We start from the raw sequence: 14,037 nt of genomic DNA on the forward strand, positions 1-14,037 counted from the left end.
ATTTTATTCTTAACGTTGGCAAATTGGGTCAATTTCAGACATTGTTATAAAACACATATATTTTGTTCATTATTCTGCACCAATTGAATATCAGTTCGTTTAAAAAAAAATATTTCATATTTTCTTTGATTTAATAATAGAATTGTAGATTACTATTTATAAATTCGGTAAAATGTTTTGAATTTCTTTTATCCAACTTGTACGATAGACAACATACTTTTTTATTTTATTAGATGGCAAGATTAGGGTAAAATTGCACAATTATAGACGTTTAGGTAAAATTGCTCTGTACATTACCCTTTTAAAAAAAGATAAGGTAAAGTTTGCAAACCAATTAATCCCAACTCTCCTTTTATCACCATATTTGTTAAACTTGAGAAAAGTGGAAGCTCTCATATGCTTATAAAATCAGCAACCATTCTTCCCCCTTTACAAAATTCACAAATAAAAAAGCTCTTATACTGATCTAATCTCTCTCCTTTCTCAAAAAAAAACCTTAATTCTTATGGCAAATAACAAAGGTATGCAATTCAGGATTTATAAATTGAAGATTCTGAGTTTATTAGCAATTCAGAAACTTAATTATCTTTTTCTTTTGGTGAAGGTAAAGCAGTGGTTATCACTGCAGATGAGACATCTTCTGTGGATGAAGAGGGTTTTGCACCCAAGAATGGAAGAAAAAGAGTAATAGATGAAGAAGAGGCTGCTGTTGTTGCACCCAAGAAGCCGAAGGTGGTTTGGACTGATTTACTTCATTTTCGCTTCTTGCAAGCTGTAATCTATCTCGGGTTAGAAAGTAAGCATCTCGTTCTGCATCAAAATTCATTGATAGGACTATTTAGGGTGCTTTTCTGGTGATTTATGCATGTTTTTGCACAATTTTTTTTGTTTCTTACACTGTTTTTATGGAGTTTTATGAAGATCAATGGGTACCCAAAACCCCCTTGAATCTGTCCATATCCTGTCTGTCAGCATGTCTGAAGTATTATTTATCTCAACAGTTCATCATGTCTATCTGCCTGTTAAAAGAATTGATTAATGACCTGGCGGTCAGACATTCTTTTGCCTAAATTAGGTTAAAAGTAGCTGTTACAATTAGGAAAGTGTGTTTTTCTTCCCTCACTGTATTAGGTATTAGACGGTCTTCTCAAAATCATCCAATTCTCTCTGTTGTGTGTATAGGCTACAACATGAACAAGTATAACAGAGGAAACATTTTACTGTAGATGGGGATCAGTAATGGTCATTCCACTCGGATGATGTCATGTTATTTTCCAACTGTTGATATGACATCATTTGAATGGAAGTACACTGCTGGTCGTAGTCCATAATAGAATTTCTCATAACAGAGAGTGCAAGTATTTTATGGAAAAAATTTAGTGAGAGATTCAAAATTCATTGATTTGATTACTTAGGGTGTTTTCTGGTGATTTATGGGTGTTCTTGCATACAAAAATTAAATCTTTTTATACTGTTTTTATGGAGTTTTCTGGCGATAAATGGGTGCTCAAACCCCCCTAGCCGTTCTCCCCTTTGGATTTGTCTCGTCATTGTCATATATCCAAATTCTTTTTAATTAAGTGAATTACTTCATTCATGCAGAGGCTGTTCCTAAAAAGATTCTCCAGTTAATGAATGTTTCAGGCTTGACTCGAGAAAATGTTGGTAGCCACTTACAGGTCCAAATCAAGTACATTTATGTTTTTTTTGTACTATATATATATATATATATATATATATATAAATTATTGAATATATATAATAATTTATGAAAAGAAATGTAGAAAATATATAGTAACTTTGTATACATGGTCAATTTAAATTTCTTAACATTGTATTGTCCTTGAATTAAGAAACCAAAAAAATAAAATTAATTAGATTTTATTATTATTATTAACTTTTTTTTTTTTGCAGAAATACAGAAAGTCTCTTCAGAAGGCAGCAAAAAAGGCTTCATGTTTATCACATGAAGCGTCACAAAGGACATTCATGTCATCATTTGCAACGGGCTATAATTCCTTGTTAATAAACCAAAATTACCCTCTATTCCCTCGAAAATCATTGGGCACATTCCGACAAGAACGTAGAGAAAATTTATCGATTGGGAAAAGCTCCTCTAGTTATCCTTGTCGTGAAGCTTCTACTAGCAATTATGCACCACCGTTCCCACATGGACAATCCAGTTTATCAAGTGATTACACCAATTTTCAGGGACCCGTATTTGGCGACACAAACCTTTTTCACCAACCAAACCAGTCCAGGTAATTGCCTAATAATAACTTTTATTATTAAAATTATTATTATTATTTAGGGTCTAAAAAAACAAAGTCTTAACTATTTTTAAAGCTCGTATTAAATTTGTATACTATTATATATTATTGATATTATTATTTCAAATTTTAAAACAATAACGGAAACTTGATTTAAATATTAGTAATTTAATTTTTGGTGGAATACTATTGTACAATTAAGGTGTCTATTTTTTTTTGTAGATTAGTTCTTTTTATCATTTATTCTTACACATTGAATCCTTAATTATTTATAAACTTATACATTGAATTTCTGATTGTTTTTATTTCTTGTATTCATTGAGGCTATGCTCATTTATAAAAACTATACATTAAATTCTTTGATCATTTATAAATTTATATATTGAATTCCATTTTTTTCCTCAAAATGAAATATACTGCTCTTATATAATTTAAACCATGCTGTTGTTTAATAAATGGAAATGGAGAGTTCTGTTTTTTTATCCGGTTGTTATAGCATGATAAATAACAACCAGACAAGAGGAGAGTGCGTTTAGTAGTTAGTGTTGTTGAAATTTAATGAAGATCCAGCTCGAAATAGAGCTGAATCGAATAGAATCATACAATTCAAATTGGATTATGTTATAATTTGGATTCGCCTTATAGATCCGGCTCGAAATAGAGCTAGATCAAATCAAATTGTACAATTCGAGAATAGTAAGATTCTAATAACACTGTTCTAGAGCTTTAGTATAAGAAAGTCCAGTGGATCTCAGCCTTGTATCAACTATGCCACTGTAAATTTGTTCATCAATAACTTTTACTATTATTATCTATGACAGATACGGGATTAAAATGCAACCGAACAATGCTATGAATGGCTTCCCACCTCCTCCAAAGTCAATGTATCAGCAGCAGAATGACCAGGTTGGATCAAGCTTTGGCAATCCATCTCCATATTTCCATTCTGGAAATTATGCTAATTCAGCAAATGCAAACAATATGGGAACTGGTTCTAATGTTGGTTATGGTTCGATGAGTTGGACTAACAACACTGGAATTGAAAATGCAAACGCTGCCATTACTAGTAACTTTGTGCCTAATCAAGGAGGCTTTTCTTCCCATCCTGCACTTGGTAGCTTGTTCGGACTAGGAGGATCTTCTTGGTCGTCTGGTATATTTGGTACTACTGACCAACTTCCGGTGTTGCCATTCAGCGTTGGGAATCAAGAGTGCGTTTCAATGTTGAGCCCGAATACTAACGTTAGTGTACAAAATGACTTTGGTTTTAACCTTATAAATGATGTTGCTAGTACTTCTGATCTTGAACGTCTAGTCTTTGGCTCCACCAACTCTACAGCTCCTTTTCAGGTGAAATTATGTGCACAAATATATTACAACTAGATTGTTTTAATCCATTGTTAATTTGTGTATGGGTTGATGGTTTTGATATGTGTAGCAGGAAGGTGCATTGAACATCGAGAGCCCGTGTCAACCGCAATTAAACTCTACAGAATTTCTAAATTTTGATTTTTCTAACTCGTGCACTATTTCAAACAAATCTCCTTGGAATGGCCGGTGCTCTCAACAGGCAAGTCTTTTTTTTCATTTATACATAAATGTTATATTATTTTGCGAACTCAATTGTCAAATTAAATTGGAATCCTAAACTATATAATGAATGTGATACAATTCTTAATTAGCCTTACAATTCAAACATTCAGTTCATTGTTAAAACCCCTAAAAACCCTGAACTTTAAAAAATGACTCAGCAGCATCTTGGTGTAGAATGCTGATCAAAGTGGTTCACATAGATTCATATTTATTCTCCTATATTGCTACTCATATATCACAACATAGCTCTGACACCATGAAAGACTTTGGTTTCAAATGAGTTTGTATTGAATAAGAGTTATCTTAAACAGATGTTATAGAGGAGAGGTTACAACCAGCAGCGTTCACGTGGACCTTATGACCAAATGAGTTTGGTCATTAATGGTTAGATCTAGGCTCATTAAATCCAAGCCTTAGGATGCTTGAGATCTCCACCCTAGAATTCGAATAAGCCTTGATCTAAGAGTGAATGACCAAATACTACATGGCTGTTAAGGTCCATATGATCAAAACCCGGTTACAAAGCAATTACTTTTGAATCCAAGCAGGATAATAGGTAACTAATGATTTACAAAATCACGCAAATAGGCTCTGTTAATAACCATAGTTTAAGCACTCATCACATGGTTTTGCCCATCTACGGCTAGGTTTCTGTTTTCACACATATATATGTATATTGATATATTTCATCAATAATAAAAGGAGTATTACTGTAATAACTTCATGTATATCTATGAAGCACAGACTCTTCCGGGTTGGAGTGGCGGTGTCGGACTCACCCGACAGGGGGAGTCGCCCGAGACATGGCCCGACTCGCAGCTGTGTCCGTGCCGTGTCCATTTTTTAAAAAAAAGAAAAAACCAATAGCTTATCCATCTGGAGTAAGGAGCAGAAATTACCTTCAATTACAAAATCAAAGCAGTTAAAGATTATTCTAGGTGTGATTATTGTTAATTAATTGTTCATCTTTTAACAATTCCAGGGTGCAGAAAATGCCAATTTTGTCAGTGATGGAAATTCTACAGATGGGTATTTCTCAAGTTTTAATCAGGCAAGTTTACTTTAGCAAAACCTATTTGCTTCAAGAACATGTGTTTATTCTCACACAAAATAACATGTTTTGTGTCATTTTTTTTTTGTAGCCACAACCCAATCCGAATGAAGCACCTATGCATCAAGAAATAGGAACATTTGATGAGAATCAGGATCTCTTGAACATCGTACTTGGAAAAAATACCCTTACTTAGGGGTAATGGACAATTGACTAAAACAAATCTAGATTCAATCATGAACAATTTTTATGCTTCAAAAGGTTGAATTTAGAGTTTAAAGTGACATTAATATCTGATCTCTGACTTTAGTTTGGCTTTGTTGTAATTTAATTTCCTTCCTCAAAGACATATTGTTCGCTTATATTTCATTTTTAATTTTATAAGTGAATGAATTAATATGCCATTGATATATGATTTATCTCTAAATAGAAATTTTTGTTTTACCTCATCATATGATAAGTAGAAATTGATGAGACATGGGAAGCATTGATCATGTTCATCTTGGAAGCATGGATCATGTTCAAGACTAAAAGGGATTTAGTGAAAAGATCAGCTAATTGCTGAGTAGTACAAATATTGGGTGTTTTAATAAAGCCATTAGCAACATATTCTCGTTCTCAAATAAGATGACAGTAGCTACATGTTTGGTTGTATTATGAGAAATGGGATTTTGAGCCAAAGCAATGGTTGATTTATCGTCACAATGTATAATAATAGAAGAAGTTGAACTCACAATGCATTTCTTACTCCGTCCCCAATGTTTGCAGGGACGGTTTGAGGAAGTCCCCATTAAATGATTAGGGGATTTTTTTTCATCCCTATCCCCTTTCCATGCGGATCCCCATAGTAACTTGGAATTCCTATGCCTAATAAAATAACAATATTAATTAAACAAATACACTTAATTTGTAAGGTTTGGTGACCACAATAATTATATTATTTTATCCCATATCACATCATAACCTTTCTCATCTGTTCATAAGCGATGCAACACACTACTTATCTCAGCTATATCCTTGCATTTATTATTTGACACAAACATAAAAACACAAAGACGTATCTTAAAATATATTAAACTTTGCCAAATAACATTTACAATTTAAGGGTTTTTTTCCAGGTATTTATACAGTAATGGGGTGGGATCCCCACGGGGCGGATATAGTAATCCCCATCCCCATCCCCATTTGGGTTTCAGAGAAAAATTATCTCCCGTCCCCATCCCCACCCCCACTTTTTACCGTTATTCCATATCCTAATAATTTGAATGAGGTGAATAAAAATTCCAAATATTCTCATTAAGAAAATAATAAGCTAACTATTACATTTTATACTAATGTTAGATGTGATAAACAAGTAAACTTTAGGGCTAAGGAAAAAGGATAGGGACAAATATGCCAATCTGAGCCATTGATCAAATCGGATTATGATGGATGATGTTGATCAATTCAAGCAAAGATTGGGTACACTTGGGACTATTATAGAAAAGGTGAACTACTTCTGGAATATACCACAATGGGTAAAAGACTAAATTGCCTCTAAGGGATGCACAAAGGCAGCAATTGAAAGGTCAAGTGAACTTCATTTATATTTGCGGAAGTTGGTCTTTGTCAGATTGAGATCTTATCTACTTCATCTTCTTCTTTCTTTCTAACTGGAAAACCAAAAGACTCTTCTTCCTTTCTTTCTTTCTTTTGTATCGATACCATACCAGAAGCTTTTATTCATATTGCTTCAATATATCCCGTCGGTTTGGATACCTACGGTTTTCGAATAATCTGCTCCCGGTTTATATAGTAATACCTTATCAATTTACCTAAAAGCATTGGTTTTTTTTAACATTATCTTTTTTTCCTCTTTTCTTTCATTTTCACATATTATCAGTCAATTTGTCAATTGTAACACCAAATGTATAGTGCATTATAATGTTGGACTTCTAGCTATATCGATCATATGGTCATATGAAATCATGGCATTCAATAAAAAGTAAAAGACAACAAACATTTTTTTTATTAATTACTCAAGTCACAGATTTTTCTTCAAAAACATTATATTTTTTTCATTTTGAAAGTTTGAATGAAACTAAAGATATGGACGATACTCAGTTATGGTTGACATCCCAACTAGGTTGGGACCCCAGCCGCTAACCAAGCAAACCCGAATGATAAAAAATAAATTAAAAAGTTTATATAAGGAGAAAGAAAGGAAAGCAGAAAATAAATGAGAAACTATGAGACATGAAAATGACAAACATTGCGAATGTCATCTAGAATAAAGGAATGGAAAAAAGCCCGTGCCGCGGGCCACCATGAGATGTTTGGAGATGTGATCCCGAATTTTGCTAAAGCATCCGCCACCCAATTACCTTCTGTGTAAATATGAGTTTTTGTAATAGTGATGCCCGAGCATTGAGTGAGACACTTCAACCAAGCTTGGCGTATTTTCCACAGGACAGCCACTGAGCGAGACCTCAGAAGATTCACGGCGTATGTTGAGTCTGATTCAATCCATAAGCAATGCCATCCTTTCAAACACGCAATGTTCACGACAAAGATTATCGCCTGTAATTACGCCAAGTATGAAAATGAATCGGGGATTGAGAAGGCAAAACAACCTCTTGCGAAGCCCTTGTGAGTGCGAAATACGCCTCCTACACCGGTTGGTCCTGGCTTTCCTAACGCTGAACCATTTATGTTCACCTTTAACAAATCATAGGGCAGAGCTCTCCAAAGAACAACAATTATATTTGGTTCCGGTGGTGGCCTAGGTGCGATGAGAAGCTGACCGAGAATGTCCGAGTCTGTCCCAGAGTTGCAGTGGCCATTGTTGATGTTGTTTGACTCCTGAATAAAGAGCCGAAGCGAGATAATGGAACTTTAGATTGAAGGGAGTTCTGAATCAAAGATGGCCTTATTTCTCATTCACCATATAAGCCAAGCACTACAAGAAAACAAGGTATTTGTGAGAAAAAAATAACGAGAATAATAAAACATTCTCGTTAAATACATAATCTTTATAATTTTAGTGAGAATAACCTATATATTTTAATATAAATAACAAAATAATTTATTTATTAAATTTTATTTTATTTTATTCTCATTAATATCTCTATTTTACTAATTTACTAAATCCCACTTTTTATTATTCTCATTATATTATTTCAGTGTAATTTTAATAAGAATCTTTATTCTTACTGAGCTTTCTAAATAATTTTTCCCCAAATTATTTCACTTTACCGCCACCCATTGCCCCCTAATTTTTCAGCTTCCCTCCATACTTTTAGGGGTTCGCTCCATTCCTTTCAGCAAAACCTTAGACAAATTTAGTATTCTCAAATTCATTCCTTATTTTCAATTTCGCACATAGCGTCAAACCTCAATGCAGTTGAAATTCACGGCTTAGAACCTCTTACTGAATCACTACGCGCAAGTCTGCGACCTTGTATGTGTCGTTTGCGACTCTCCAACCACCCGCAATTAGTCTGCAACCTAGTCTCTGATGGTACCAAACCATTTTCCATCCACGCGCGACTTGCTTCAGTTCAATGGCTACTCTAATCAACGTTTTCCTGCGTCCATACCTAATTGTTTCAATTCTCTCCAATGTAAGTTTTGCTTTGCCTTCTAGATTATTCCTCTGTACCCCTATGGCATATCCCTTTCGGGTATATTCTGCAAATGCTTAGTTCTGTTAAGGGGTTTAATTGATTAGGGCATTTTAGATTTAAAGATTGGAAACAAGAGTGAGGTAGAAACTCTCTTCTCTCTTCTCTGCTTGCAACGGGATGGAGAACTGAAAGTACAATTTTTTACTTAGTTGTTCATTATCTCATTTGTAATATTGCTGATGTTTATAGTTTGTAATGCAGTTTGTGTTTGTTTCAACTGGGCTTGGACCTCCTTAAACATGTTAAGCACTTGTGAGTGAGTCAACTTTGTCTCTGTTTTTTGGTTTCTATTTTTGCTCATTCAATTCATTAAGTCACAGTGCTTTAACAAGGATGAATTAATAAAGCTCTTACATGTAAATGTGAAGCCATTTCGACAAGAACCAGCCATTTTGGGTTATTTCACTTAAGCATGAAGGACATTTGCCAATTGATTCCTGTTTTGCCATTTCTTTTTGTATATCAATATATTTGATTGAAGATTTGAACTTCGTTTTTGTGAGGGTTTGATAGACTCTAGCTTGGTTGAATTAGCCCAAGGCTGTGGTTGGAAAATCACTGAAGTCTCTTGGTATTGCAGCCTGTGTAAAAACAACTGATATATCGATGGAAGTAGTGGGTTCTTATTGCAAATCTGTTGAAACCTTTTCACTAGATTCAGAAATTATCGAAACTAGTGTTGTTCTTTTGATTGCCCAAGGATGCCCTTCTCTTAATGTTTTGAAGTTACAAAGTATTAATGTTACATATGAGGCTTTGATGGCTATAGGAACTCGTTGTTTGTCATTGGAATTGTTGGCTCTATATAGTTTCCCGCAACTTACTGATAGGTTAGATATTCTGGCTGAGCTGAGCTATTGAAATATATGTCATGGGCTCTGAATTTCTCCTTACATTAATCTGCTTTTCACAAAGGCTAAAATATGGATGAACTTTAGTTTCTTTATTTTCCTATCTCCTTGAGGATGTGCTATATCAAGGCAAGAATCTTTTGAGAGGAAGTTAGATATTCTGACTGAGCTGAGCTATTGAAATATATGTCATGGGCTCTGAATTTCTCCTTACATTAATCTGCTTTTCACAAAGGCTAAAATATGGATGAACTTTAGTTTCCTTGTTTTCCTATCTCCTTGAGGATGTGCTATATCAAGGCAAGAATCTTTTGAGAGGAAGTGTGCTCGTTTTACATTACTGTTATCTTCTAATTTTGATTTTTCTTTATTTTGTATAAAATTTGAACTGTATTATATCATCTTGGGGCTTTCAAATAACTCTGGCAATTCATGATGATTAAAGTTTCTTCATTGTACTCTTCAGCTGTTTGTGTGTCATGGGGATGGGTGTAAGAAGTTGAAAAATCTTACTCTTAAGTGATTGCTACTTCCTTAGTGACAGGGGTTTAGAAGCAATTGCCACTAGTTGCAGACAACTGACCCATCTTGAAGTTAATGGTTGCCACAAGATCAGAACTCTTAGACTTGAGGAGATTGGACAATTTTGGTTGTAATTTCTCTGTCTCTGTTTTTTTTTTGCTTTGTTTGTTTGGAAGCCTTCTCCTTTTCACCCTTTCAATATCGAAAATTGTTCTATTGATTTATGTGTAGTTACCATCTTTAGACTGTTTGTTTGGCAGCCTTCTCCTGTTCGTGTGTTGTCATGAATGAAACTTTTGACTGTTTGTAGGCACCTTACTGAGTTGGCTTTATTATACTGCCAAAGAATTAGAAATCATGATCTTCTAGAAATGGGAAAGGGCTGTAAGTTCTTGTAGTCTCTTCAACTGGTAGATTGTTCGAGTGTTGGTGATGATACTATTTGCAGCATAGCTAAAGGTTGTAGGAATCTGAAGAAACTTCATGTTCGTCATAGTTATGAGGTTAACTCTCTACAAAGGTAACCAAACTCCCTCCACAATACTGTCATTCTTTTTCATGAAAGGAGCTTGAGAGACAATAATCAAAACCACTCCTCCATCAAATGTCTACTCGATCTTCATTGACAAATATCACTCCAGCAAACAGTAGTAAGCTCAGAAATTCATCATCAAGGGGTCATGTTAGCAAAAGATCTAGCAGCAAAAAAGATGTGCAATTAAGCCTACTGCGTCAATTGATAGGTCTGCTCTAGATTTAGGAAAATGTCACAGTGGAAATACTCTTTCATTTGCAAAAAAAGAGAATGAAGGGTGACAGAAAGAGTAAGAATCTGCTTGTTATTGTTTTTTTATAAATTGCTTATGAATATTCGCTTGTGAAATCCACATGATTTCTCAATCTTATACTAAGTCTATGTTAAATGAATTCATGGTTAATACAATTATTTATGCTCAAGGTTGAAAATAAAACTCTAATGGTTTATACTTCAGTGTTGAAAAAGCTCTTGTTCCTTTTCTTTCCAATGATTTTTACATATTTACTTCCTATACACATATATAGTACAAGACATTTGATTCAGGGGAAGTTGTTTTTTGACATTAGGTTTTCAATTGTTCTAGGGTGATTCTAAAAATATATGAAAGATAGCAAGACTTTCAAATTGTTGTTTATGGCTAATGTTAAAATTTAAAAACTAAAAGTCATGGTTATTTCTTGATACCATTTGCATTGGTTTTCTTTGCCATTCAGTGTGTGGGCTCTTTTTCGATAATGTTATTTTAGAGTATTCTCAAATCTTGTGTTGCGATTACTGCCGCCAATTACCACGCTATCTGATAGTCGTGCAGAAGCAGGTGAAATTGACCGATAGCGTGTTGAAGAGCTTAATTATGTTATTTATATAGAAGAGCTTAATTATATTTGTGTTTCTTTTAAAATACTGTTCAATTTGTTGGAATTAATACATGATAGTTTGGATGGAGAATCAGAGGTCTTAATTGATCCTAATGGTTTGAATGAGGATGGAACTGTTTCACTTAGCAGGATTTCTAGGTAGTCCTTCCATTGGAGTATCTTCACTTTCAAGGTAGAAATTAAGCTAAATGTATGGTTTTCTCTACATATTAATTAACGAAATTTGACATGTTTGCTGCAGGTATAATTTATAGAGACTTGAAGCTAGAAAATATTTCAACATCTAAGGTATATTCTATTGATTACTTATGAATGGATAAAATTACACAATTCGCTACTTCAGAAACTTCTTTATTTTTTTGGGTTGAAATGTGCCTGTTCTAATTAAGCATGGGATTTTGAGTTTTGCTAACAAGGTATGGGTTTAATATTTCTTTCACAATGCATCTGTAAGTGTTATTGAAAAGGTTGCTCTTTGGTGCTCCGTTTTAACCCAAAGTTTGATTTTTTAAGTACAAAGCTTTTTTATTTGTGTGTTGTGTAATTTTGATACTCAAACATGGAGTTCGTCTGAAGAATTTGGTCCTCATATGTATTCTGTAGAATGGGTTTAGTGAACTTGAAAGCAGAGAAATATGAAGCTCTGCGTCTGTGCAAAGAACATATGTGATTCATAAAGCAAACAATTGATTAAAGGTACAATCTTGCAGCAGCTAATGTCTCTTATGTCAACTCTCCAAAAAACATTGGTATTGCTGTACGGAGATTCGCAGAGGCAGAAATTTTGATAGAATATTCTATATCAACAACCTCAACTATTGAGCTTGAAAAGAGCCCATCACACTCATTCCCCTCTCCTTCTCCCTGTCATCTTGCAGAGAGAGAAGAGGGAAACGGTGAATCAAGCTTAAGGAATATATGGAGAAAAGGCAGCTGATGCCAAATGAAATTGTAGTCATGGTAGGGATGTGGCTTTTTTCCTTTTCTAGTTTTTGAATGAAAAATATTCTTTGATTTTCCTCACAAAGAGCTTTTCACAAGTAACAACTCATGGAATTTGACTGCAAACCCGGTCTTTTTATTCTCCCAGATTTAAGCATTTTCTATGAGATAAGCTCTATCTTTTTCTAAGATAGCAAAATGTTAATTCAATACTGACATCCAATTCTAGCCAGTTGCATTTTCCACATGTTTACACTTTACACTATATTTGGAATCTTTTACTTTTCTGACATATCCTTCATGTTAATTAGATTCATAGACTGTCAACGTGAAATTTGACCTTTCTTATGTGCACCTTCTGCAGGTACCTGAAGATATTCTGGTTAAGGGAGTGGTTGGATGTAGGCAGGTGAAGATATTCTTTTTTACTAACTCTGTGTTTGCAGAATTTGGATTAGCAGATCAAAATAAAAAGTTGGGTGATATTGCTGCTTCTCACTTGCTTAACTTATGGAGTGGTAAGGCTAGCAGTGGAGGCGCCTCTTGGGAACTCTCCTAACAGGGTAAGTTATATGAGATTTCTATAGCCTTATTAATTTTCTGAAATTCATGTGGTTTCTTTCGTACCCATTGATCTGATGGATTTCATGGTTTTATTTGTGCGTTTATTACAAATTGATGACAATTAATGCTTTCATGTGGTTAGCAATCAGTCTCAGGAGTGTTAGAAATTTGTTGTTATGAAGATGGAACTGTGCCCTTTATGTTATGATTGGGAATGGCACAACAGTGTGAAATTTAATGAAATGATATATACTAGAGGTTGAAACAGAGGTTGAAGAAACAGAGGTTGAAGAAAGCTGGAAGATTTTTCTCCCTCTTGGCCTTATGGTCTTTTAATTAGAACATGGAAGATTTTTGCCTCAGACACATTTTTCATTTTTTTTGGTACTGCTAATTAGGTATATTAATTATAGGGCTTGAATTGTGTAGTTTGTTGTTTGTCCTACAGAGGTTAGAATGCTTGGCTATGCCATGTTTATTGGAGTCAGGCATCCGACTAGAGCTTTTATATAGGATGTTGATGCTGATTGTTTACCAATATGCAAATCCAAGCTATTCTATTGCTCATGTAATGCATTTTGTTTCTCCATGTTGCGGTTTTTTTATCTTAGTGAATTGAAATGGAACTTTGTTTTATAATTTATTGTTGAATTGTATTTTTATAATTAATAAGCAGAATATTATTATATACCGTAAATATTTTTTTTTATCATGATAAAATCTTTAATGAGGGGTTTTTGAATCATTATAAAAGATTTAATGAGAAGATTTTTAATTATTATATAAAAAATTAATGAGATTATTTCTAATTATTATAAACAATTTAACGAGAAGAGTTTTTATTATTATAAAAAAGTCTGATGAGGACAATTAATCTCATTATATATTGTGATAATGAGAAGGTATTTTATTCTCATAATTACTTTTAGTAAGGGACCCCTGTAATGAAGGGAGCCATGAGAGTAATAATTCTCATTAAAAACCCTTTCATGAGAACATTTGGACTTTTAATAATAATTTTTCTTCTCATTAAAAGCCTCTTTTTTTTGTAGTGAAGTGCAGATGACTACTGCTGTGTGCCAGAGATCTTTAACCTGCGTGCCAAAGCTGTAATCACAAAGGTTAGAAAAAAGGTGTAAAAATACACACTGTTAGGCACAGTT

General features: G+C 33.9%; 2 protein-coding genes across 22 annotated transcripts; both read left to right on the top strand.

The window, feature by feature from the left end:
* The first annotated feature begins 409 nt into the window (after positions 1-409).
* LOC136216976 (two-component response regulator ORR24-like) lies at positions 410-5,110 on the top strand. Its single transcript, XM_066003531.1, has 8 exons — positions 410-521; positions 605-796; positions 1,603-1,679; positions 1,915-2,261; positions 3,092-3,620; positions 3,712-3,840; positions 4,846-4,914; positions 5,006-5,110. Exons 1-8 carry the CDS (start codon positions 506-508, stop codon positions 5,108-5,110), a joined length of 1,464 nt encoding a protein of 487 aa, XP_065859603.1. The 5' UTR covers positions 410-505.
* Positions 5,111-8,153: 3,043 nt separating this feature from the next.
* Positions 8,154-13,463, top strand: LOC136222203 (uncharacterized). 21 transcript variants are annotated; one of them, XR_010685576.1, is made up of 7 exons: positions 8,154-8,516; positions 8,781-8,835; positions 9,969-10,082; positions 10,263-11,540; positions 11,610-11,656; positions 12,079-12,328; positions 12,675-13,463. XR_010685576.1 is itself a non-coding variant. In XM_066009770.1 (7 exons), the coding sequence occupies exons 5-7, from the start codon at positions 11,470-11,472 to the stop codon at positions 12,867-12,869; spliced, it is 279 nt and encodes a 92-aa protein (XP_065865842.1). In that variant the 5' UTR covers positions 8,154-8,516; positions 8,781-8,831; positions 9,969-10,082; positions 10,263-10,776; positions 11,426-11,469; the 3' UTR covers positions 12,870-13,463. The 21 variants fall into 21 exon arrangements, 9 of the variants coding, with proteins under 9 accessions (XP_065865842.1, XP_065865838.1, XP_065865870.1 ...); XR_010685561.1 differs by having other exon boundaries at positions 8,781-8,831; XR_010685565.1 differs by having other exon boundaries at positions 8,781-8,831; positions 12,082-12,328.
* The last annotated feature ends 574 nt before the right edge of the window (positions 13,464-14,037 follow it).

The sequence above is a fragment of the Euphorbia lathyris genome, chromosome 1 (genome assembly GCF_963576675.1).
Source record: "Euphorbia lathyris chromosome 1, ddEupLath1.1, whole genome shotgun sequence".
NCBI classification, from domain to species: Eukaryota; Viridiplantae; Streptophyta; class Magnoliopsida; order Malpighiales; family Euphorbiaceae; genus Euphorbia; species Euphorbia lathyris.